The sequence below is a fragment of the Lasioglossum baleicum genome, unplaced genomic scaffold (assembly GCF_051020765.1).
Source record: "Lasioglossum baleicum unplaced genomic scaffold, iyLasBale1 scaffold0493, whole genome shotgun sequence".
NCBI lineage: Eukaryota > Metazoa > Arthropoda > Insecta > Hymenoptera > Halictidae > Lasioglossum > Lasioglossum baleicum.
The window spans coordinates 47,614-75,125 of NW_027469553.1; the positions used below are offsets into that span (position 1 = coordinate 47,614).

Sequence of the window (27,512 nt, forward strand, 5' to 3'; positions counted from 1 at the left end):
ACACATTACGCATAACGCATAACCCATAACGCATAACGCATAACGCATAACGCATAACGCATAACGCATAACGCATAACGCATAACGCATAACGCATAACGCATAACGCATAACGCATAACGCATAACGCATAACGCATAACGCATAACGCATAACGCATAACGCATAACGCATAACGCATAACGCATAACGCATAACGCATAACGCATAACGCATAACGCATAACGCATAACGCATAACGCATAACGCATAACGCATAACGCATAACGCATAACGCATAAAGCATAGCCCATAACGCATAACGCATAACGCATTTCGCATAACGCATAACGCATAACGCATAACGCTTAACGCATAACGCATAACGCATAACGCATAACGCATAACGCATAACGCATAACGCATAACGCATAACGCATAACGCTTAACGAATAACGCATAACGCATAACGCATAACGCATAACGCATAACGCATAACGAATAACGCATACCGCATAGCGCATAACGCATAACGCATAACGCATAACGCATAACGCATAACGCATAACGCATAACGCATAACGCTTAACGAATAACGCATAACGCATAACGCATAACGCATAACGCATAACGCATAACGCATAACGAATAACGCATACCGCACAACGCATAACGCATAACGCACAACGCACAACGCACAACGCACAACGCACAACGCAGAACGCATAACGCATGACGCATAACGCATAACGCATAACGCATAACGCATAACGCATAACGCATAACGCATAACGCATAACGCATAACGCATAACGCATAACGCATAACGCATAACGCATAACGCATAACGCATAACGCATAACACATTACGCATAACGCATAACACATAACGCATAACGCATAACGCATAACGCATAACGCATAACGCATAACGCATAACGCATAACGCATAACGCATAACGCATAACGCATAACGCATAACGCATAACGCATAACGCATAACGCATAACGCATAACGCATAACGCATAACGCATAACGCATAACGCATAACGCATAACGCATAACGCATAACGCATAACGCATAACGCATAACGCATAACGCATAACGCATAACGCATAACGCATAACGCATAACGCATAACGCATAACGCATAACGCATAACGCATAACGCATAACGCATAACGCATAACGCATAACGCATAACGCATAACGCATAACGCATAACGCATAACGCATAACGCCTAACGCATAACGCATAACGCATAACGCATAACGCATAACGCATAACGCATAACGCATAACGCATAACGCATAACGCATAACGCATAACGCATGACGCATAACGCATAACGCATAACTCATAACGCATAACGCATAACGCATCGCCGATAACGCATGACGCATATCGCATAGCGCATGACGCATAACGCTTAACGAATAACGCATAACGCATAACACATTACGCATAACGCATAACACATAACGCATAACGCATAACGCATAACGCATAACTCATAACGCATAACGCATAACGCATAACGCATCGCCGATAACGCATAACGCATATCGCATAGCGCATGACGCATAACGCTTAACGAATAACGCATAACGCATAACACATTACGCATAACGCATAACACATAACGCATAACGCATAACGCATAACGCATAACGCATAACGCATAACGCATAACGCATAACGCATAACGCGTAACGCATAACGCATAACGCATAACGCATAACGCATAACGCATAACGCATAACGCATAACGCATAACGCATAACGCATAACGCATAACGCATAACGCATAACGCATAACGCATAACGCATAACGCATAACGCATAACGCATAACGCATAACGCATAACGCATAACGCATAACGCATAACGCATAACGCATAACGCATAACGCATAACGCATAACGCATAACGCATAACGCATAACGCATAACGCATAACGCATAACGCATAACGCATAACGCATAACACATAACGCATCGCGCATAACGCATATCGCATAACGCATAACGGATAACGCATAACGCATATCGCATAACGCATAACGCATAACGCATAACGAACAACGCATATCGCATAACGCATAACGCAGAACGCATAACGCATAACGCATAACGCATAACGCATAACGCAAAACGCATAACGCATAACGCATAACGCATAACGCATAACGCATAACGCATAACGCATAAGGCATAACGCATAACGCACAACGCATAACGCATAACGCATAACGCATAACGCATAACGCATAACGCATAACGCATAACGCATAACGCATAACGCATAACGCATAACGCATAACGCAATAACGCATCGCGCATAACGCATAACGCATATCGCATAGCGCATGACGCATAACGCTTAACGAATAACGCATAACGCATAACACATTACGCATAACGCATAACCCATAACGCATAACGCATAACGCATAACGCATAACGCATAACGCATAACGCATAACGCATAACGCATAACGCATAACGCATAACGCATAACGCATAACGCATAACGCATCGCCGATAACGCATAACGCATATCGCATAGCGCATGACGCATAACGCTTAACGAATAACGCATAACGCATAACACATTACGCATAACGCATAACACATAACGCATAACGCATAACGCATAACGCATAACGCATAACGCGTAACGCATAACGCATAACGCATAACGCATAACGCATAACGAACAACGCATATCGCATAACGCATAACGCATAACGCATAACGCATAACGCATAACGCATAACGCATAACGCATAACGCATAACGCATAACGCATAACGCATAACGCATAACGCATAACGCATAACGCATAACGCATAACGCATAACGCATAACGCATAACGCATAACGCATAACGCATAACGCATAACGCATAACGCATAACGCATAACGCATAACGCATAACGCATAACGCATAACGCATAACGCATAACGCATAACGCATAACGCATAACGCATAACGCATAACGCATAACGCATAACGCATAACGCATAAAGCATAACGCACAACGCACAACGCACAACGCACAACGCACAACGCAGAACGCATAACGCATAACGCATAACGCATAACGCATAACGCATAACGCATAACGCATAACGCATAACGCATAACGCATAACGCATAACGCATAACGCATAACGCATAACGCATAACGCATAACGCATAACGCATAACGCATAACGCATAACGCATAACGCATAACGCATAACGCATAACGCATAACGCATAACGCATAACGCATAAAGCATAGCCCATAACGCATAACGCATAACGCATTTCGCATAACGCATAACGCATAACGCATAACGCTTAACGAATAACGCATAACGCATAACGCATAACGCATAACGCATAACGCATAACGCATAACGCATAACGCATAACGCATAACGCTTAACGAATAACGCATAACGCATAACGCATAACGCATAACGCATAACGCATAACGCATAACGAATAACGCATACCGCATAGCGCATAACGCATAACGCATAACGCATAACGCATAACGCATAACGCATAACGCATAACGCTTAACGAATAACGCATAACGCATAACGCATAACGCATAACGCATAACGCATAACGCATAACGAATAACACATACCGCACAACGCATAACGCATAACGCACAACGCACAACGCACAACGCACAACGCACAACGCAGAACGCATAACGCATAACGCATAACGCATAACGCATAACGCATAACGCATAACGCATAACGCATAACGCATAACGCATAACGCATAACGCATAACGCATAACGCATAACGCATAACGCATAACGCATAACGCATAACGCATAACGCATAACGCATAACGCATAACGCATAACGCATAACGCATAACGCATAACGCATAACGCATAACGCATAACGCATAACGCATAACGCATAACGCATAACGCATAACGCATAACGCATAACGCATAACGCATAACGCATAACGCATAACGCATAACGCATAACGCATAACGCATAACGCATAACGCATATCGCATAACGCATAACGCATAACGCGTAACGCGTAACGCGTAACGCAAAACGCATAACGCATAACGCATAACGCATAACGCATAACGCATAACGCATAACGCATAACGCATAACGCATAACGCATAACGCATAACGCATAACGCATAACGCATAACGCATAACGCATAACGCATAACACATAACGCATCGCGCATAACGCATATCGCATAACGCATAACGGATAACGCATAACGCATATCGCATAACGCATAACGCATAACGCATAACGAACAACGCATATCGCATAACGCATAACGCATAACGCATAACGCATAACGCATAACGCATAACGCATAACGCATAACGCATAACGCATAACGCATAACGCATAACGCATAACGCATAACGCATAACGCATAACGCATAACGCATAACGCATAACGCATAACGCATAACGCATAACGCATAACGCATATCGCATAACGCATAACGCATAACGCATAACGCATAACGCATAACGCATAACGCATAACGCATAACGCATAACGCATAAGGCATAACGCATAACGCATAACGCATAACGCATAACGCATAACGCATAACGCATAACGCATAACGCAATAACGCATCGCGCATAACGCATAACGCATATCGCATAGCGCATGACGCATAACGCTTAACGAATAACGCATAACGCATAACACATAACGCGTAACGCATAACGCATAACGCATAACGCATAACGCATAACGCATAACGCATAACGCATAACGCATAACGCATAACGCATAACGCATAACGCATAACGCATAACGCATAACGCATAACGCATAACGCATAACGCATAACGCATAACGCATAACGCATAACGCATAACGCATAACGCATAACGCATAACGCATAACGCATAACGCATAACGCATAACGCATAACGCATAACGCATAACGCATGACGCATAACGCATAACGCATAACGCATAACGCATAACGCATAACGCATAACGCATAACGCATAACGCATAACGCATAACGCATAACGCATAACGCATAACGCATAACGCATAACGCATAACGCATAACACATTACGCATAACGCATAACACATAACGCATAACGCATAACGCATAACGCATAACGCATAACGCATAACGCATAACGCATAACGCATAACGCATAACGCATAACGCATAACGCATAACGCATAACGCATAACGCATAACGCATAACGCATAACGCATAACGCATAACGCATAACGCAAAACGCATAACGCATAACGCATAACGCATAACGCATAACGCATAACGCATAACGCATAAGGCATAACGCATAACGCATAACGCATAACGCATAACGCATAACGCATAACGCATAACGCATAACGCATAACGCATAACGCAATAACGCATCGCGCATAACGCATAACGCATATCGCATAGCGCATGACGCATAACGCTTAACGAATAACGCATAACGCATAACACATTACGCATAACGCATAACCCATAACGCATAACGCATAACGCATAACGCATAACGCATAACGCATAACGCATAACGCATAACGCATAACGCATCGCCGATAACGCATAACGCATATCGCATAGCGCATGACGCATAACGCTTAACGAATAACGCATAACGCATAACACATTACGCATAACGCATAACGCATAACGCATAACGCATAACGCATAACGCATAACGCATAACGCAAAACGCATAACGCATAACGCATAACGCATAACGCATAACGCATAACGCATAACGCATAACGCATAAAGCATAACGCATAACGCATAACGCATAACGCATAACGCATAACGCATAACGCATAACGCATAACGCATAACGCATAACGCATAACGCAATAACGCATCGCGCATAACGCATAACGCATATCGCATAGCGCATGACGCATAACGCTTAACGAATAACGCATAACGCATAACACATTACGCATAACGCATAACCCATAACGCATAACGCATAACGCATAACGCATAACGCATAACGCATAACGCATAACGCATAACGCATAACGCATCGCCGATAACGCATAACGCATATCGCATAGCGCATGACGCATAACGCTTAACGAATAACGCATAACGCATAACACATTACGCATAACGCATAACGCATAACGCATAACGCATAACGCATAACGCATAACGCATAACGCAAAACGCATAACGCATAACGCATAACGCATAACGCATAACGCATAACGCATAACGCATAACGCATAAAGCATAACGCATAACGCATAACGCATAACGCATAACGCATAACGCATAACGCATAACGCATAACGCATAACGCATAACGCATAACGCATAACGCATAACGCATAACGCATAACGCATAACGCATAACGCATAACGCATAACGCATAACGCATAACGCATAACGCATAACGCATAACGCATAACGCATAACGCATAACGCATAACGCATAACGCATAACGCAATAACGCATCGCGCATAACGCCTAACGCATATCGCATAGCGCATGACGCATAACGCTTAACGAATAACGCATAACGCATAACACATAACGCGTAACGCATAACGCATAACGCATAACGCATAACGCATAACGCATAACGCATAACGCATAACGCATAACGCATAACGCATAACGCATAACGCATAACGCATAACGCATAACGCATAACGCATAACGCATAACGCATAACGCATAACGCATAACGCATAACGCATAACGCATAACGCATAACGCATAACGCATAACGCATAACGCATAACGCATAACGCATAACGCATAACGCATAACGCATAACGCATAACGAATAACGCATAACGCATAACGCATAACGCATAACGCATAACGCATAACGCATAACGCATAACGCATAACGCATAACGCATAACGCATAACGCATAACGCATAACGCATAACGCATAACGCATAACGCATAACGCATAACGCATAACGCATAACGCATAACGCATAACGCATAACGCATAACGCATAACGCATAACGCATAACGCATAACGCATAACGCATAACGCATAACGCATAACGCATAACGAATAACGCATAACGCATAACGCATAACGCATAACGCATAACGCATAACGCATAACGCATAACGCATAACGCATAACGCATAACGCATAACGCATAACGCATAATGCATAACGCATAACACATAACGCATAACGCATAACGCATAACGCATAACGCATAACGCATAACGCATAACGCATAACGCATAACGCATGACGCATAACGAATAGCCCATAACGCATAACGCATAACGCATAACGCATAACGCATAACGCATAACGCATAACGCATAACGCATAACGCATAACGCATAACGCATAACGCATAACGCATAACGCATAACGCATAACCCATAACGCATAACGCATAACGCATAACGCATAACGCATAACGCATAAGGCATAACGCATAACGCATAACGCATAACGCATAACGCATAACGCATTACGCATAACGCATAACGCATAACGCATATCGCATAACGCATAACGCATAACGCATAACGCATAACGCATAACGCATAACGCATAACGCATAACACATAACGCATAACGCATAACGCATAACTCATAACGCATAACGCATAACGCATAACGCATAACGCATAACGCATAACGCATAACGCATAACGCATAACGCATAACGCATAACGCATAACGCATGACGCATAACGAATAGCCCATAACGCATAACGCATAACGCATAACGCATAACGCATAAAGCATAACGCATAACGCATAACGCATAACGCATAACGCATAACGCATAACGCATAACGCATAACGCATAACGCATAACGCATAACGCATAACGCATAACGCATAACACATAACGCATAACGCATAACGCATAACTCATAACGCATAACGCATAACGCATAACGCATAACGCATAACGCATAACGCATAACGCATAACGCATAACGCATAACGCATAACGCAATAACGCATCGCGCATAACGCATAACGCATATCGCATAGCGCATGACGCATAACGCTTAACGAATAACGCATAACGCATAACACATAACGCGTAACGCATAACGCATAACGCATAACGCATAACGCATAACGCATAACGCATAACGCATAACGCATAACGCATAACGCATAACGCATAACGCATAACGCATAACGCATAACGCATAACGCATAACGCATAACGCATAACGCATAACGCATAACGCATAACGCATAACGCATAACGCATAACGCATAACGCATAACGCATAACGCATAACGCATAACGCATAACGCATAACGCATAACGCATAACGCATAACGCATAACGCAATAACGCATCGCGCATAACGCATAACGCATATCGCATAGCGCATGACGCATAACGCTTAACGAATAACGCATAACGCATAACACATAACGCGTAACGCATAACGCATAACGCATAACGCATAACGCATCGAGCATAACGCATAACGCATATCGCATAGCGCATGACGCATAAAGCTTAACGAATAACGCATAACGCATAACACATTACGCATAACGCATAACACATAACGCATAACGCATAACGCATAACGCATAACGCATAACGCATAACGCATAACACATTACGCATAACGCATAACACATAACGCATAACGCATAACGCATAACGCATAACGCATAACGCATAACGCATAACGCATAACGCATAACGCATAACGCATAACGCATAACGCATAACGCATAACGCATAACGCATAACGCATAACGCATAACGCATAACGCATAACGCATAACGCATAACGCATAACGCATAACGCATAACGCATAACGCATAACGCATAACGAATAACGCATAACGCATAACGCATAACGCATAACGCATAACGCATAACGCATAACGCATAACGCATAACGCATAACGCATAATGCATAACGCATAACACATAACGCATAACGCATAACGCATAACGCATAACGCATAACGCATAACGCATAACGCATAACGCATGACGCATAACGAATAGCCCATAACGCATAACGCATAACGCATAACGCATAACGCATAACGCATAACGCATAACGCATAACGCATAACGCATAACGCATAACGCATAACGCATAACGCATAACGCATAACGCATAACGCATAACGCATAACGCATAACGCATAACGCATAACCCATAACGCATAACACATAACGCATAACGCATAACGCATAACGCATAACGCATAACGCATAACGCATATCGCATAACGCATAACGCATATCGCATAACGCATAACGCATAACGCATATGGCATAACGCATAACGCATAACGCATAACGCATAAGGCATAACGCATAACGCATAACGCATAACGCATAACGCATAACGCATAACGCATTACGCATAACGCATAACGCATAACGCATATCGCATAACGCATAACGCATAACGCATAACGCATAACGCATAACGCATAACGCATAACGCATAACGCATAACGCATAACGCATAACGCATAACGCATAACACATAACGCATAACGCATAACGCATAACGCATAACGCATAACGCATAACGCATAACGCATAACGCATAACGCATAACGCATAACGCATAACGCATAACGCATAACGCATAACGCATAACGCATAACGCATAACGCATAACGCATAACGCATAACGCATAACGCATAACGAATAACGCATAACGCATAACGCATAACGCATAACGCATAACGCATAACGCATAACGCATAACGCATAACGCATAATGCATAACGCATAACACATAACGCATAACGCATAACGCATTTCGCATAACGCATAACGCATAACGCATAACGCATAACGCATAACGCATAACGCATAACGCATAACGCATAACGCATAACGCATAACGCATAACGCATAACGCATAACGCATAACGCATAACGCATAACGCATAACGCATAACGCATAACGCATAACGCATAACGCATAACGCATAACGCATAACGCATAACGCATAACGCATAACGCATAACGCATAACGCATAACGAATAACGCATAACGCATAACGCATAACGCATAACGCATAACGCATAACGCATAACGCATAACGCATAACGCATAACGCATAATGCATAACGCATAACACATAACGCATAACGCATAACGCATAACGCATAACGCATAACGCATAACGCATAACGCATAACGCATGACGCATAACGAATAGCCCATAACGCATAACGCATAACGCATAACGCATAACGCATAACGCATAACGCATAACGCATAACGCATAACGCATAACGCATAACGCATATCGCATAACGCATAACGCATAACGCATATGGCATAACGCATAACGCATAACGCATAACGCATAACGCATAAGGCATAACGCATAACGCATAACGCATAACGCATAACGCATAACGCATTACGCATAACGCATAACGCATAACGCATATCGCATAACGCATAACGCATAACGCATAACGCATAACGCATAACGCATAACGCATAACGCATAACGCATAACACATAACGCATAACGCATAACGCATAACGCATAACGCATAACGCATAACGCATAACGCATAACGCATAACGCATAACGCATAACGCATAACGCATAACGCATAACGCATAACGCATAACGCATAACGCATAACGCATAACGCATAACGCATAACGCATAACGCATAACGCATAACGAATAACGCATAACGCATAACGCATCACGCATAACGCATAACGCATAACGCATAACGCATAACGCATAACGCATAATGCATAACGCATAACGCATAACGCATAACGCATAACGCATAACGCATAACGCATAACGCATAACGCATAACGCATAACGCATAACGCATGACGCATAACGAATAGCCCATAACGCATAACGCATAACGCATAACGCATAACGCATAACGCATAACGCATAACGCATAACGCATAACGCATAACGCATAACGCATAACGCATAACGCATAACCCATAACGCATAACACATAACGCATAACGCATAACGCATAACGCATAACGCATAACGCATAACGCATAACGCATATCGCATAACGCATAACGCATAACGCATAACGCATAACGCATAACGCATAACGCATAACGCATATGGCATAACGCATAACGCATAACGCATAACGCATAAGGCATAAGGCATAACGCATAACGCATAACGCATAACGCATAACGCATAACGCATTACGCATAACGCATAACGCATAACGCATATCGCATAACGCATAACGCATAACGCATAACGCATAACGCATAAAGCATAACGCATAACACATAACGCATAACGCATAACGCATAACGCATAACGCATAACGCATAACGCATAACGCATAACGCATAACGCATAACGCATAACGCATAACGCAATAACGCATCGCGCATAACGCATAACGCATATCGCATAGCGCATGACGCATAACGCATATCGCATAGCGCATAACGCATAACGCATAACGCATAACGCATAACGCATAACACATAACGCGTAACGCATAACGCATAACGCATAACGCATAACGCATAACGCATAACGCATAACGCATAACGCATAACGCATAACGCATAACGCATAACGCATAACGCATAACGCATAACGCATAACGCATAACGCATAACGCATAACGCATAACGCATAACGCATAACGCATAACGCATAACGCATAACGCATAACGCATAACGCATAACGCATAACGCATAACGCATAACGCATAACGCATAACGCATAACGCATAACGCATAACGCATAACGCATAACGCATAACGCAATAACGCATCGCGCATAACGCATAACGCATATCGCATAGCGCATGACGCATAACGCTTAACGAATAACGCATAACGCATAACACATAACGCGTAACGCATAACGCATAACGCATAACGCATCGAGCATAACGCATAACGCATATCGCATAGCGCATGACGCATAAAGCTTAACGAATAACGCATAACGCATAACACATTACGCATAACGCATAACACATAACGCATAACGCATAACGCATAACGCATAACGCATAACGCATAACGCATAACGCATAACGCATAACGCATAACGCATAACGCATAACGCATAACGCATAACGCATAACGCATAACGCATAACGCATAACGCATAACGCATAACGCATAACGCATAACGCATAACGCATAACGCATAACGCATAACGCATAACGCATAACGAATAACGCATAACGCATAACGCATAACGCATAACGCATAACGCATAACGCATAACGCATAACGCATAACGCATAATGCATAACGCATAACACATAACGCATAACGCATAACGCATAACGCATAACGCATAACGCATAACGCATAACGCATAACGCATGACGCATAACGAATAGCCCATAACGCATAACGCATAACGCATAACGCATAACGCATAACGCATAACGCATAACGCATAACGCATAACGCATAACGCATAACGCATAACGCATAACGCATAACGCATAACGCATAACGCATAACGCATAACGCATAACGCATAACGCATAACGCATAACGCATAACGCATAACGCATAACGCATAACGCATAACGCATAACCCATAACGCATAACACATAACGCATAACGCATAACGCATAACGCATAACGCATAACGCATAACGCATAACGCATATCGCATAACGCATAACGCATATCGCATAACGCATAACGCATAGCGCATATGGCATAACGCATAACGCATAACGCATAACGCATAAGGCATAACGCATAACGCATAACGCATAACGCATAACGCATAACGCATAACGCATTACGCATAACGCATAACGCATAACGCATATCGCATAACGCATAACGCATAACGCATAACGCATAACGCATAACGCATAACGCATAACACATAACGCATAACGCATAACGCATAACGCATAACGCATAACGCATAACGCATAACGCATAACGCATAACGCATAACGCATAACGCATAACGCATAACGCATAACGCATAACGCATAACGCATAACGCATAACGCATAACGCATAACGCATAACGCATAACGCATAACGCATAACGAATAACGCATAACGCATAACGCATAACGCATAACGCATAACGCATAACGCATAACGCATAACGCATAACGCATAACGCATAACGCATAACGCATAACGCATAACGCATAACGCATAACGCATAACGCATTTCGCATAACGCATAACGCATAACGCATAACGCATAACGCATAACGCATAACGCATAACGCATAACGCATAACGCATAACGCATAACGCATAACGCATAACGCATAACGCATAACGCATAACGCATAACGCATAACGCATAACGCATAACGCATAACGCATAACGCATAACGCATAACGCATAACGCATAACGCATAACGCATAACGCATAACGCATAACGCATAACGCATAACGCATAACGCATAACGCATAACGCATAACGCATAACGCATAACGCATAACGCATAACGCATAACGCATAACGCATAACGCATAACGCATAACGCATAACGCATAACGCATAACGCATAACGCATAACGAATAACGCATAACGCATAACGCATAACGCATAACGCATAACGCATAACGCATAACGCATAACGCATAACGCATAACGCATAACACATAACGCATAACGCATAACGCATAACGCATAACGCATAACGCATAACGCATAACGCATAACGCATGACGCATAACGAATAGCCCATAACGCATAACGCATAACGCATAACGCATAACGCATAACGCATAACGCATAACGCATAACGCATAACGCATAACGCATAACGCATAACGCATAACGCATAACGCATAACGCATAACGCATAACGCATAACGCATAACGCATAACGCATAACGCATAACGCATAACGCATAACGCATAACGCATAACGCATAACGCATAACGAATAACGCATAACGCATAACGCATAACGCATAACGCATAACGCATAACGCATAACGCATAACGCATAACGCATAACGCATAACGCATAACGCATAACGCATAACGCATAACGCATAACGCATAACGCATAACGCATAACGCATAACGCATAAGGCATAACGCATAACGCATAACGCATAACGCATAACGCATAACGCATTACGCATAACGCATAACGCATAACGCATATCGCATAACGCATAACGCATAACGCATAACGCATAACGCATAACGCATAACGCATAACACATAACGCATAACGCATAACGCATAACGCATAACGCATAACGCATAACGCATAACGCATAACGCATAACGCATAACGCATAACGCATAACGCATAACGCATAACGCATAACGCATAACGCATAACGCATAACGCATAACGCATAACGCATAACGCATAACGCATAACGCATAACGCATAACGCATAACGAATAACGCATAACGCATAACGCATAACGCATAACGCATAACGCATAACGCATAACGCATAACGCATAACGCATAACGCATAACGCATAATGCATAACGCATAACGCATAACGCATAACGCATAACGCATAACGCATAACGCATAACGCATGACGCATAACGAATAGCCCATAACGCATAACGCATAACGCATAACGCATAACGCATAACGCATAACGCATAACGCATAACGCATAACGCATAACGCATAACGCATAACGCATAACGCATAACGCATAACGCATAACGCATAACGCATAACGCATAACGCATAACGCATAACCCATAACGCATAACACATAACGCATAACGCATAACGCATAACGCATAACGCATAACGCATAACGCATATCGCATAACGCATAACGCATAACGCATAACGCATAACGCATAACGCATAACGCATATGGCATAACGCATAACGCATAACGCATAACGCATAAGGCATAAGGCATAACGCATAACGCATAACGCATAACGCATAACGCATAACGCATTACGCATTACGCATAACGCATAACGCATAACGCATATCGCATAACGCATAACGCATAACGCATAACGCATAAAGCATAACGCATAACACATAACGCATAACGCATAACGCATAACGCATAACGCATAACGCATAACGCATAACGCATAACGCATAACGCATAACGCATAACGCATAACGCATAACGCATAACGCATAACGCATAACGCATAACGCATAACGCATAACGCATAACGCATAACGCATAACGCATAACGCATAACGCATAACGCATAACGAATAACGCATAACGCATAACGCATAACGCATAACGCATAACGCATAACGCATAACGCATAACGCATAACGCATAACGCATAACGCATAACGCATAACGCATAATGCATAACGCATAACGCATAACGCATAACGCATAACGCATAACGCATAACGCATAACGCATAACGCATAACGCATGACGCATAACGAATAGCCCATAACGCATAACGCATAACGCATAACGCATAACGCATAACGCATAACGCATAACGCATAACGCATAACGCATAACGCATAACGCATAACGCATAACGCATAACGCATAACGCATAACGCATAACGCATAACGCATAACGCATAACGCATAACGCATAACGCATAACGCATAACGCATAACGCATAACGCATAACGCATAACGCATAACGCATAACGCATAACGCATAACGCATAACGCATAACGCATAACGCATAACGCATAACGCATAACGCATAACGCATAACGCATAACGCATAACGCATAACGCATAACGCATAACGCATAACGCATAACGCATAACGCATAACGCATAACGCATAACGCATGACGCATAACGCATAACGCATAACGCATAACGCATAACGCATAACGCATAACGCATAACGCATAACGCATAACGCATAACGCATAACGCATAACGCATAACGCATAACGCATAACGCATAACGCATAACGCATAACGCATAACGCATAACGCATAACGCATAACGCATAACGCATAACGCATTACGCATAACGCATAACGCATAACGCATATCGCATAACGCATAACGCATAACGCATAACGCATAACGCATAAAGCATAACGCATAACACATAACGCATAACGCATAACGCATAACGCATAACGCATAACGCATAACGCATAACGCATAACGCATAACGCATAACGCATAACGCATAACGCATAACGCATAACGCATAACGCATAACGCATAACGCATAACGCATAACGCATAACGCATAACGCATAACGCATAACGCATAACGCATAACGCATAACGCATAACGCATAACGCATAACGCATAACGCATAACGAATAACGCATAACGCATAACGCATAACGCATAACGCATAACGCATAACGCATAACGCATAACGCATAACGCATAACGCATAACGCATAACGCATAACGCATAACGCATAACGCATAACGCATAACGCATAACGAATAACGCATAACGCATAACGCATAACGCATAACGCATAACGCATAACGCATAACGCATAACGCATAACGCATAACGCATAACGCATAACGCATAACGCATAACGCATAACGCATAACCCATAACGCATAACGCATAACGCATAACGCATAACGCATAACGCATAACGCATAACGAATAGCCCATTACGCATAACGCATAACGCATAACGCATAACGCATAACGCATAACGCATAACGCATAACGCATAACGCATAACGCATAACGCATAACGCATATCGCATAACGCATAACGCATAACGCATAACGCATAACGCGTAACGCGTAACGCGTAACGCAAAACGCATAACGCATAACGCATAACGCATAACGCATAACGCATAACGCATAACGCATAACGCATAACGCATAACGCATAACGCATAACGCATAACGCATAACGCATAACGCATAACACATAACGCATCGCGCATAACGCATATCGCATAACGCATAACGGATAACGCATAACGCATATCGCATAACGCATAACGCATAACGCATAACGAACAACGCATATCGCATAACGCATAACGCATAACGCATAACGCATAACGCATAACGCATAACGCATAACGCATAACGCATAACGCATAACGCATAACGCATAACGCATAACGCATAACGCATAACGCATAACGCATAACGCATAACGCATAACGCACAACGCACAACGCACAACGCACAACGCACAACGCACAACGCACAACGCACAACGCACAACGCACAACGCACAACGCACAACGCACAACGCACAACGCACAACGCACAACGCATAACGCACAACGCATAACGCACAACGCACAACGCACAACGCACAACGCATAACGCATAACGCATAACGCATAACGCATAACGCATAACGCATAACGCATAACGCATAACGCATAACGCATAACGCATAACGCATAACGCATAACGCATAACGCATAACGCATAACGCATAACGCATAACGCATAACGCATAACGCATAACGCATAACGCATAACGCATAACGCATAACGCATAACGCATAACGCATAACGCATAACGCATAACGCATAACGCATAACGCATAACGCATAACGCATAACGCATAACGCATAACGCATAACGCATGACGCATGACGCATAACGCATAACGCATAACTCATAACGCATAACGCATAACGCATCGCGCATAACGCATAACGCATATCGCATAGCGTATGACGCATAACGCTTAACGAATAACGCATAACGCATAACACATAACGCATAACGCATAACGCATAACGCATAACGCATAACGCATAACGCATAACGCATAACGCATAACGCATAACGCATAACGCATAACGCATAACGCATAACGCATAACGCATAACGCATAACGCATAACGCATAACGCATAACGCATAACGCATAACGCATAACGCATAACGCATAACGCATAACGCATAACGCATAACGCATAACGCATAACGCTGTAACGATTGTCGATTCCTGCGGTAATCGGAATCGTCGCGGTGCTGACCCCTCAGTGTGGACAGCTCGTCGGACCAAGGTTCGTTAGCTGACGAGGGGGGTCGGCCGGTGCGGGAAGACGAGGTGCGAAGGTTCGGAAAGAATTCGGAAACAACAGTTACGTTAAATGACGCACTATATTTAAAGACTGTAAACGAGTGTACACGTATAAACAACGCTGCTAATTAGGTGCGACGGGGTTGCATGGTAGCAGTGTGCCTGCGTGAATCGGGGCGGTGCACGACGGGCATTGCGGTAGAATAATTCGGGCGGTGAACGATCATTAGCGGCGCGAATTCCGGTGGTTCGGCGGAGCGGAACGGTTTATCGGAACTCGGTGGCTTCGGCGGTAGCGGCGGGGCGTTCGGTGATTCGGCGGGACCGGCGGTGGTTGTCGGATATTTCGGTGCCTCGGCGGAATCGGCGGATGACTCAGTGGAGTGGTGGACCGGAAGGGTGCGACGGTGTATTTCTCGACGGCTCGGCGGCGTGAAGGTCAGCGCGGGGAGTTCGACGGCTCGGCGAACGGATGTCGGAAGGACAGTCTCGGCGGCTCGGCGAAATGGACTTCGGTGTGGGAGCCTCGGTGGCTCGGCGGGACGGATTTTGGTGCGGAGGTTTCGACGGCTCGGCGAAACGGGTTTTTGGTGACGGCTCGGCGGGACGGACTTTGGTGTGGAGGTTTCGACGGCTCGGCGAAACAGGCTTTTTGGTGCGGGAGTCCCGGCGGCTCGGCGAGACGGACTTTGGTGTGGAGGTTTCGACGGCTCGGCGAAACGGGTTTTGTGGTGTGGGAGTCTCGACGGCTCGGCGAAACGGATTTCGGTGAGGATGTTTCGGCGGCTCGGCGAAACGGATTTCGGTGAGGATGTTTCGACGGCTCGGCGAAACGGATTTCGGTGAGGGTATTTCGACGGCTCGGCGAAATGGATTTTGGTGAGGATACTCACCCTGGACAGGAGAAGTGTCGGCTTCCTGGTGATCGCTGTGACGGCTCGTCTCAGGCAGGACTACAGGAGTGGAGTCTAGAATACTTCTAGACGGAATGCGGTAATTTGTCTTATTTGTCGCGGCTTATATATTATTAACATCGTGGTGAGGGTTGGTGGTGCGGTAGAGGGTTCGTACTGTTTTCGGTACGTTTCGGTCGCGTCCGCCCTTGTTTTGGGGCTGTATTCGAAAAGAACCGTTGGTGACAGGCCTGCTCGGTGCAGGTCTGTTACATCCCCCTCTTTCTTCGGGTTGGCGAAAAAATATCGGTCCTGGCGAGTATACGTGGCCACAATGCCTTTATTTCGCTTGGTAACCACAAATTACAACAAAAAGAACCCTTCTGCGACTCGGCGCTCGGTGTCGGTAATAGAAAGCGTAATAAAGATTATATCCTGTATTTACAAAAAAATTTTATCCCGTGCTCCTGGGCGCAATGAATGAGACGGCTTATATCTAACTATGTACATCTTTTCGCGGTTTGGCGCTTGGTAATCGACCGGGAGAAGAGAAAAGGAAAAGCAGAGAAAAAAAAAAATGTGCAATGAAGAGGAGGAGGCAAAAAAAAAGAAAAAAGAAAAAAAAAAATTCTATCTATATATTTATATCTGTGTTCCCCTACTCTTCCGTGCGCGGGTTAGCGTTCCTTAGCTTACATCGGCGTAGGGTCTGGTCTTTATTAAAAAATAGAATCCAGCGCTCCTTCCCGCTGGACGGCCGGAACTCCCTCGCCTTCGAGGTTACGTATCGCAACGGCACTTCGACTAGTCGTCCGGTCGGCAGTATGTACCAGGCGGTGGGGCACGGTGCGTCTTCTCCGCCGTACGGTACCGGTGGCAGCGTCTGTGCCGCGGCTCTCTGTGCGGGGGTTGCCGGTAACCCGTTGTTTCCGGGTTTCTCGCTCCCTGCTGCTGCGTTTGCGTCGGTCCTGGTGACAGTGTTGGTCCGGTGGTCGTCGATTGTAATGACCTCGACGACCCCCTTTCCTCTCTTCGGCGGTGATGTCGGTTCTATTGGGCGTGTGGCCCCTCTTTTCCGGTTTGGCGGTATCACATTCTGGACCCACCATTTGGCTGGTGCCGGTGGGTGTCCGCTCCCCGGGAACGGCCCGGCCCCCAGTTTGGCTCGGTGCTGCTCTATAGTTAGAGGCGGCCATATGATTTCCACCTCTGTGTCGGGGGGGTCTCGTCTATACCACGTGACGGGTCGTATTGTCGTGGCCGTGGTGCCCATCCGTCGCGTGGTTCCCTCGTCCTTTGGCTCTTGCGGTGCCCTTGTGGTGCGGGAGGTTGTGACCGGCCGTGGTCTCGTCGGCTTCCGTGTCGTGATCTGCATATTCAGGTCGACCATTCTGTCGGACCTTATCGTGGGCTTGGCCTTTTTCCCGGTTGATGCTGGCGTTGTCTCTGCGGGGACTTTCTCCGTTGCCATATACCGTGTTGTCCGGGGCGGTGTTTGCTGCTCTTCGGTGACCGTGGTGGTCGTTGCCAGGTGCTCCGGCGTGGCTGGAGTCGGTGGCCTCTCCAACGGCTCGTCGAAGAGGTCCTCTAGCCCGGCGTAAAAATCTACCATGTTGACCTGTGAACATATAAGCGGTTTCGGATTTTTCCTAGGACGCCCGCGGCGGCGTGGTTCGGGGTTTGCGGATGCCGTTGTGTTTTGATCGGACGGGACGGGCGGGAGGGTTGGTTTCCGTATTTCGGTCGCAGGTTCTTTCGGTTCCGTGCCCGTTCCTTGATCTGGTTTTAGATCGTGGACGTGGATGTGTCGCGCCCATTTCCCGTTGTCGCTGTGGAGATCTACGATGACCGGTGATATTATGCGGCCGACCGTGTAAGGCCCGCTGTATTTTGGCGCTAGTTTCGCGGCAATGCCCGCCCCTTTATCGGACAGCGTGTGCTCTCTTTTCCATACTCGGTCGCCGATTGCAGGTCTCCAGTCTCGGTGTCGCAGGTTGTAGTATTTGGCCTGTCGGCCGAATGCTTGGGCCAAATGTAGCTTGGCCAGTTCTTGTGCTGCTCGGAGGTTTTTCCATCGGTGTTGCGGTACGTCGGGGCCGGTCTCGGTCGGTGGTTGTCCCGGAGCTCGCAGTTCCCGGCCCTGGTTGAGGTATGCCGGGCTGTAGCCGGTAGATTCGTGCCATGCGGTGTTAATAGCGAATCGGACCTCGTCCAATTTCTCGTCCCATCGGTCGTGGTGCTCCCCGGTGTATTGGGCCAGCATGGTTTTTACCACTTTGTTTGCACGTTCGACCGGATTGCATTGGGGCGAATACGGTGGCGTCCGTCGATGCTCGGTACCGGCTGCTCGGAGTAGGCTGGTAAATGGTTCTCCGATGAATTGTTTTCCGTTGTCGGAGATGACGGTGTTCGGTGCTCCGTGACGTAGAATGATTTCCTTTTGTACGGCGGCGGCGACGGCGGCGCTGGTGGCCTTTCGTAGGGGCGTAAGTTCGACCCATTTGGTGAACTTGTCTAGTGCTACGAGTAGCCAGATATGACCTCGTCGTGACCGTGGTAGTGGTCCGACTAGGTCAACGGAGACGGTGTGCCAGGGTTGTGTTCCTGGATTGGCGTGGAGTTTTCCTGGTGGCAGTTGCGGTGGTGTCTTGTAACGTTGGCAGCTGGCGCAGCTGCGAACGTAACTGGCGGTTTCGCGGAACATTCCCGGCCAATAAAATCGCTGGGCGAGTCGGATGATTGTTTTGGCGACTCCTAAGTGTCCGGCGGTCGGGTCGTCATGATGTTGTCGGAGGAGCGCTTCTCGCTCGTTGCTGGGCACGCAGATTTTCCAGGCGTCGCCCGGCTCGGGCTCGTTGTAATCTAGCTGGTGCAATATATGGCGGTATAGCTTCCCTTCGCGTATTTGGTACTCCGGGACGGACGCGGGGTTTGTCTGGACTGCATCGACTTTCTTCTGGTACCATGAATCTGCTGGTTGTTTTGGATGGATCACGTTCACGCCGGGAGTGATTTCGACTCTGGACAGCGCGTCTGCTACCTGGTTTAACTTTCCCGGTCGGTATTTTATGTCGAAATCGTATTGTTGTAGCTCGAGTGCCCATCTTGCGAGCCTGCCGGTGGGGCTGTCCATCTGTCGGAGCCATCGCAGTGCTTGATGGTCGGTGATGACGGAAAAACGATAGCCTTCCAGGTAGGGCTTCATTTTTCGAATGCCCCAGATTACGGCGAGGCATTCTTTTTCGGTAGCGCTGTAGTTGCGCTCGGTTGCGCTCAGCGTGTGGCTGGCGTAGGCTATGACCCTTTCCTGTTCTTCGGGGCCCTGGGTCAGTACGACACCAAGGCCGTGGTCGCTGGCGTCTGTCTGGAGCGTGAACGGCTCGTTGAAGTCCGGACAGGCGAGTATCGGGGCGGTGATTAGTTTGTCCTTCATGGTTTGGAAGGCGTGCTCTTCGGCTTCGGTCCATCTCCACTTGGCGTTCTTCCTGGTAAGTTGGGTTAATGGTTCCACGATCTCGGCGAAGTTCGGCACGAACCGCCGGTACCAGGATGCCATTCCGTGGAATCGGCGTACTTCTCGTATTGTTTTTGGCGCCGTGAGCCGTGCGATTGCGCTGGTCTTCTCGGGGTCAGTCCTAATACCTTGTTGGTCTACGACGTGGCCGAGATATCGGAGGCTATCTACGCAGAATCGGCATTTTTCCGGGTTGAGACGTAGCCCGGCGGTGCGGAGTCGGCGGAAAACTTCTCGGAGATGCCTCTGGTGTTCCTCGAACGTTTTGCTTACAACGATAATATCATCGAGGTAGGCAAATGCAAACGGCTCGAGTTCGGGCCCGATGATCTGGTCGAGTAGGCGCTGGAAAGTGGCTGGCGCTGAATGTAATCCAAATGGCATAACCGTAAATTGGAATAGTCCCTTACCGGGTACCGTAAAGGCGGTGAGCGGCCGGCTGGAGTTCTCTAAAGGGATTTGCCAGTATCCGTTTTTGAGGTCTAAGGTGGTCAAGTACTTTGCGCCTCGCAACTTGTCGAGGGTAGCCTGTATTTGAGGTAATGGATAGGCGTCTTTCTCGGATCGATCGTTCAGTCTGCGGAAGTCGACGCAGAAGCGTGGCTTGCCGTCTTTCTTTCTGACTACGACGACTGGTGAACTCCACGGGCTGTCCGATGGTTCAATAATCCCCTCCTGTAGCATCTTTTCCACTTCGTCGTTGATTACTGCCTGCATCGCTGGGTTTCTCGGGCGGTACCGTTGTTTGATAGGCGTGCCGTCGGTCAGTTTGATGCGGTGTTGCGTGAGCGTGGTGCGCCCTGGAACGGTCTCGAATAGTTTCATCTCCTGTTCTAAAAAAGATTCCAGTCGGTTTTGTTCGTCCTCTGGCGGTTTCCGGAGGCCTACCTGTAGGCACGGTTCGGCTAAGTAGTCGGCGGGCCAGGAAGCGACGTCAGGTGGTGGGGTTAAGGTGATCTGCAATCGTGCGATTGCTCGGATCCCCAACAAGACCGGCGGTCCCATCTTCGGCAGGATGGTGAATTCTTGTGTCTGCGTCTGCCCTCCTATACTGAACGGTAATGTGATCTTGCCGATCGGTACTATATCGGAACCGTCGGCTAATCCGATGCGTCTGGCTGGTGTGAGTTCCGTGAACCCTCGCTGGTGTGCCCACTCCTGGACTTCCTCGTTGATGCAGGACAATTGCGAGCCTGTGTCCAGTAGTGCCTCTACTTCTCGTCCCAGGAGTTGGATGCGTGTGAACGGGCGTGGGGTGTAGGTGATTATTGGGGCCGGCGGCTGCCCATCTGCGGCGTGCCCCTCGGTCCGTTTCCCGGTGGGTGACACTCTCGGGTCAGTACCCCATCTCTACCACATCTTGAGCAAAATTTTCTATACTGGTTTCGGCATTCGAAGCGCTGATGTCCGCGTTGTTTACAACGCCAGCAGTGGGTGTCCACGTGATATGCGTTGGTCGGGATTGAGTTCACTTCGGCTCGAGGTGACCTGTCCTCGTTCCATTCGGTGCGATACGGGAGGTCGGGGTTCCGGAGGCCATCGGTTGTGACAGCTGCTGTCCGCGCGTAAGTGCGGCTGAGGCGATTTTTCCTATCGTTAGCTCTTTCGATACGCTGTACCTGTCTGAGTAGGTCGTCGGTACTCGAGATGGTGTCCGGGTTAATGATCGCCGCGTACTCCGGTAGCATGTTTTCGAAAATTAATTCGAGGCTTTCCTCGGGGGGAATCATTGCGCGTCGGGTCAGTGTATTTAGGGCGTTCATAAACGAGTTGAACGGTTCCCCGGGTCGTTGCATACGGTCGCGTGCTTCGCGTTCTCGCTGTACCCGGGTACTGTTTGGGGAAAAGAATGCGATGAATTTGTCGGCGAACTCGGCCCAGTGCGAAATCTGTAGGCGTGCGTTTCGGTACCATAACTGGGCGTCCCCCCGTAGTAATTCGGGTAACCCCCTTAATAATTCGTTATCGGTAAATTGATACGAGGCTTGTAACTCGGCGATTCGTTCTATGAACGCGTATGGGTCTTTTCCGTCGCTAGTGCATCCCCATTTCCTCATGCGGTCCAAATTTTTGCAAGGATCCCCGTGCATAGGGACGTTGGGGACGTGTAAGAGGGTGGTTTGACTGGTGGACGCGCCGAGTCGTATGTCGGCGGTGCTCTGGAGTGTCGGCGTTTTCGGCTCGGCCATGTCGGATGGATTAGTGGGTTGCTGGTTCGTAAAATCCTCCCACCTCTGTCGTAACTCTGGTGTCGTCCCGGTGACGGGTAAATTTCGTAGGCGTAGGTCGGCGATTAATCGTGCTCTTGTCTGTCGGAGGGTGTCTCTTGCCGGCATTCCATAAGATTTGAATCCGCGCTTGTATCGCCGTGTATACACGAGATGACGTGAACGGCCTTGGTTGTGATTGGTTCGCCGTGGGCTCGTACTTTCGGTAGTCCGGGGATGTTATGTATTTACTACGCGGCGGCCTAGTCTATTGTCGATTGCGTGCGACGACGTGTTTGCCCGTTCAGTCTCTAATTCTCGGTCGACCGGGTAACTGTTGTTATTATCGCGGTTTCTTCGCACCAGGTCCCTGTTCGGGCGCCATGTAACGATTGTCGATTCCTGCGGTAATCGGAATCGTCGCGGTGCTGACCCCTCAGTGTGGACAGCTCGTCGGACCAAGGTTCGTTAGCTGACGAGGGGGGTCGGCCGGTGCGGGAAGACGAGGTGCGAAGGTTCGGAAAGAATTCGGAAACAACAGTTACGTTAAATGACGCACTATATTTAAAGACTGTAAACGAGTGTACACGTATAAACAACGCTGCTAATTAGGTGCGACGGGGTTGCATGGTAGCAGTGTGCCTGCGTGAATCGGGGCGGTGCACGACGGGCATTGCGGTAGAATAATTCGGGCGGTGAACGATCATTAGCGGCGCGAATTCCGGTGGTTCGGCGGAGCGGAACGGTTTATCGGAACTCGGTGGCTTCGGCGGTAGCGGCGGGGCGTTCGGTGATTCGGCGGGACCGGCGGTGGTTGTCGGATATTTCGGTGCCTCGGCGGAATCGGCGGATGACTCAGTGGAGTGGTGGACCGGAAGGGTGCGACGGTGTATTTCTCGACGGCTCGGCGGCGTGAAGGTCAGCGCGGGGAGTTCGACGGCTCGGCGAACGGATGTCGGAAGGACAGTCTCGGCGGCTCGGCGAAATGGACTTCGGTGTGGGAGCCTCGGTGGCTCGGCGGGACGGATTTTGGTGCGGAGGTTTCGACGGCTCGGCGAAACGGGTTTTTGGTGACGGCTCGGCGGGACGGACTTTGGTGTGGAGGTTTCGACGGCTCGGCGAAACAGGCTTTTTGGTGCGGGAGTCCCGGCGGCTCGGCGAGACGGACTTTGGTGTGGAGGTTTCGACGGCTCGGCGAAACGGGTTTTGTGGTGTGGGAGTCTCGACGGCTCGGCGAAACGGATTTCGGTGAGGATGTTTCGGCGGCTCGGCGAAACGGATTTCGGTGAGGATGTTTCGACGGCTCGGCGAAACGGATTTCGGTGAGGGTATTTCGACGGCTCGGCGAAATGGATTTTGGTGAGGATACTCACCCTGGACAGGAGAAGTGTCGGCTTCCTGGTGATCGCTGTGACGGCTCGTCTCAGGCAGGACTACAGGAGTGGAGTCTAGAATACTTCTAGACGGAATGCGGTAATTTGTCTTATTTGTCGCGGCTTATATATTATTAACATCGTGGTGAGGGTTGGTGGTGCGGTAGAGGGTTCGTACTGTTTTCGGTACGTTTCGGTCGCGTCCGCCCTTGTTTTGGGGCTGTATTCGAAAAGAACCGTTGGTGACAGGCCTGCTCGGTGCAGGTCTGTTACAACGCATAACGCATAACGCATAACGCATAACGCATAACGCATAACGCATAACGCATAACGCGTAACGCGTAACGCGTAACGCGTAACGCATAACGCATAACGCATAACGCATAACGCATAACGCATAACGCATAACGCATAACGCATAACGCATAACGCATAACGCATAACGCATAACGCATAACGCATAACGCATAACGCATAACGCATAACGCATAACGCATAACGCATAACGCATAACGCATAACGCATAACGCATAACGCATAACGCATAACGCATAACGCATAACGCATAACGCATAACGCATAACGCATAACGCATAACGCATAACGCATAACGCATAACGCATAACGCATAACGCATAACGCATAACGCATAACGCATAACGCATAACGCATAACGCATAACGCATAACGCATAACGCATAACGCATAACGCATAACGCATAACGCATAACGCATAACGCATAACGCATAACGCATAACGCATAACGCATAACGCATAACGCATAACGCATAACGCATAACGCATAACGCATAACGCATAACGCATAACGCATAACGCATAACGCATAACGCATAACGCATAACGCATAACGCATAACGCATAACGCATAACGCATAACGCATATCGCATAACGCATAACGCATAACGCATAACGCATAACGCATAACGCATAACGCATAACGCATAACGCATAACGCATAACGCATAACGCATAACGCATAACGCATAACGCATAACGCATAACGCATAACGCATAACCCATAACGCATAACGCATAACGCATAACGCATAACGCATAACGCATAACGCATAACGCATAACGCATAACGCATAACGCATAACGCATAACGCATAACGCATAACGCATAACGCATAACGCATAACACATAACGCATCGCGCATAACGCATATCGCATAACGCATAACGGATAACGCATAACGCATATCGCATAACGCATAACGCATAACGCATAACGAACAACGCATATCGCATAACGCATAACGCATAACGCATAACGCATAACGCATAACGCATAACGCATAACGCATAACGCATAACGCATAACGCATAACGCATAACGCATAACGCATAACGCATAACGCATAACGCATAACGCATAACGCATCGCGCATAACGCATAACGCATATCGCATAGCGCATGACGCATAACGCATAACGCATAACGCATAACGCATAACGCATAACGCATAACGCATAACGCATAACGCATAACGCATAACGCAATAACGCATCGCGCATAACGCATAACGCATATCG

At 47.1% G+C, this 27,512-nt stretch overlaps 1 protein-coding gene across 1 annotated transcript; it reads right to left on the minus strand.

Moving 5' to 3' along the window:
- Window positions 1-18,168: 18,168 nt before the first annotated feature.
- LOC143220232 (uncharacterized) lies at window positions 18,169-26,222 on the minus strand. Its single transcript, XM_076445924.1, has 2 exons — window positions 25,954-26,222; window positions 18,169-20,477 (listed from the first exon to the last, which is right to left on the minus strand). Exon 2 carries the CDS (start codon window positions 20,469-20,471, stop codon window positions 19,518-19,520), a length of 954 nt encoding a protein of 317 aa, XP_076302039.1. The 5' UTR covers window positions 20,472-20,477; window positions 25,954-26,222; the 3' UTR covers window positions 18,169-19,517.
- Window positions 26,223-27,512: the final 1,290 nt, after the last annotated feature.